The sequence below is a fragment of the Nanorana parkeri genome, unplaced genomic scaffold, assembly GCF_000935625.1.
Source record: "Nanorana parkeri isolate BGI_ZX_2015 unplaced genomic scaffold, ASM93562v1 scaffold3733, whole genome shotgun sequence".
NCBI classification, from domain to species: Eukaryota; Metazoa; Chordata; class Amphibia; order Anura; family Dicroglossidae; genus Nanorana; species Nanorana parkeri.
The window spans coordinates 32,470-33,745 of NW_017310001.1; the positions used below are offsets into that span (position 1 = coordinate 32,470).

At 57.3% G+C, this 1,276-nt stretch overlaps 1 protein-coding gene across 1 annotated transcript in view; it reads right to left on the bottom strand.

The window, feature by feature from the left end:
* Positions 1-50: 50 nt before the first annotated feature.
* LOC108803445 (rho-related GTP-binding protein RhoG-like) overlaps positions 51-1,276 on the bottom strand; it is a 2,281-nt gene continuing 1,055 nt past the window's right edge. Inside the window, exon 2 of the mRNA XM_018575284.1 lies at positions 51-667. Coding sequence (XP_018430786.1) covers positions 72-647 — 576 coding nt within the window. The 5' untranslated portion in view covers positions 648-667 and the 3' untranslated portion in view covers positions 51-71. The remainder of the gene's footprint in view (positions 668-1,276) is intronic.

The window sequence follows — 1,276 nt, forward strand, 5'->3', positions numbered from 1 at the left end:
AAGACGATGTGCTAAAACAAAACCCCGCCCCCCCCCCAGAATTCTTGTGGTGCGTCGGTCAGCGCCGGCCACTATAACAGAACGCACCTCTTGGGGGATTTCTTGGCCACGGGATTGAGAACGGCGCGGACGGCCTCGGCGAACACTTCCCGCACCCCTTCCTGGTGCAGGGCCGAGCACTCCATGTACTTGACGGCCCCGATCTGCTTGGCCAGGGAGGAGCCCTGCTGGGGCGTGGTAGGGGCGAGGCTTTGCTCCTTCAGCTTCTTTATGGTCTCTGTGTCGTTCCGCAGATCCCGCTTGGTGCCCACGAGCAAAACCGGCACGTTGGGGCAGTGGTGGGACACCTCCGGGTGCCACTTGTGCCTCACGTTGGCGTGGGAGGACGGGCTGCCGATGGAGAAGCAGATGATGAAGACGTTGGTCTGGGGGTAGGACAGAGTGCGGAGGCGGTCGTACTCCTCCTGCCCCGCCGTGTCCCACAAGTTCAGGCTCACCGTTCTGCCGTCCACGGTCATCTGGGCGCTGTAATTGTCGAAGACGGTGGGGATGTACTCCTCCGGGAAGGCATTCGTGGTGTAACTGATCAGGAGACACGTCTTCCCAACCGCCCCGTCGCCAACAACTACACACTTAATGGTCTGCATTCTTCATGAAGTCCACAAATCTGAGGGCGGGAGAGACACGAAAAAAGTTACCACGCGAGAAGAAAAGACGAATGACACAATACAAACAGCCACGGCGTGGGCCCATTCACACCCGTTCTGATGTCATCCATTTATCATCGGAGGGCCACCGAGTCCACGCCGGATCCGTTACACTGAAAAAAGTAGAACGCGGAAAACTTTACTTCAGCGACGCACCCAATCCAGCGTGGGCCAGACCCATCCACACCCACTGATTGATCGGTGGCCTTCCGATGGAAAAGGCACGGCAAGGAAGTCAGAAGGTGCAACTGCAAGTCAAGGGACCCTCCACGGATCTCTGTGTGAATGGGGCCCCCGGAGGTGACACGTGGGAGAATGAAGCAAAGTAACGAGACTCTCCTTCCAGACTGGAGGACACGTGGCTTCTGGTGCGGGGGATGGAACACAAAAGCACTTCATCATAATGGTCACTATGTAACATGACAACGGAGGATCAACTATAGGGAGCAGATACTCAACGGTAGCCCCGCATACCACCAAAGGGCCACGCAGAATATTCCGTGAATGCTCCTTACATTGGGGGTCGGTGGGGGGAATGTCCCTTACATTGGGGGTCAGTGGGGGGAATG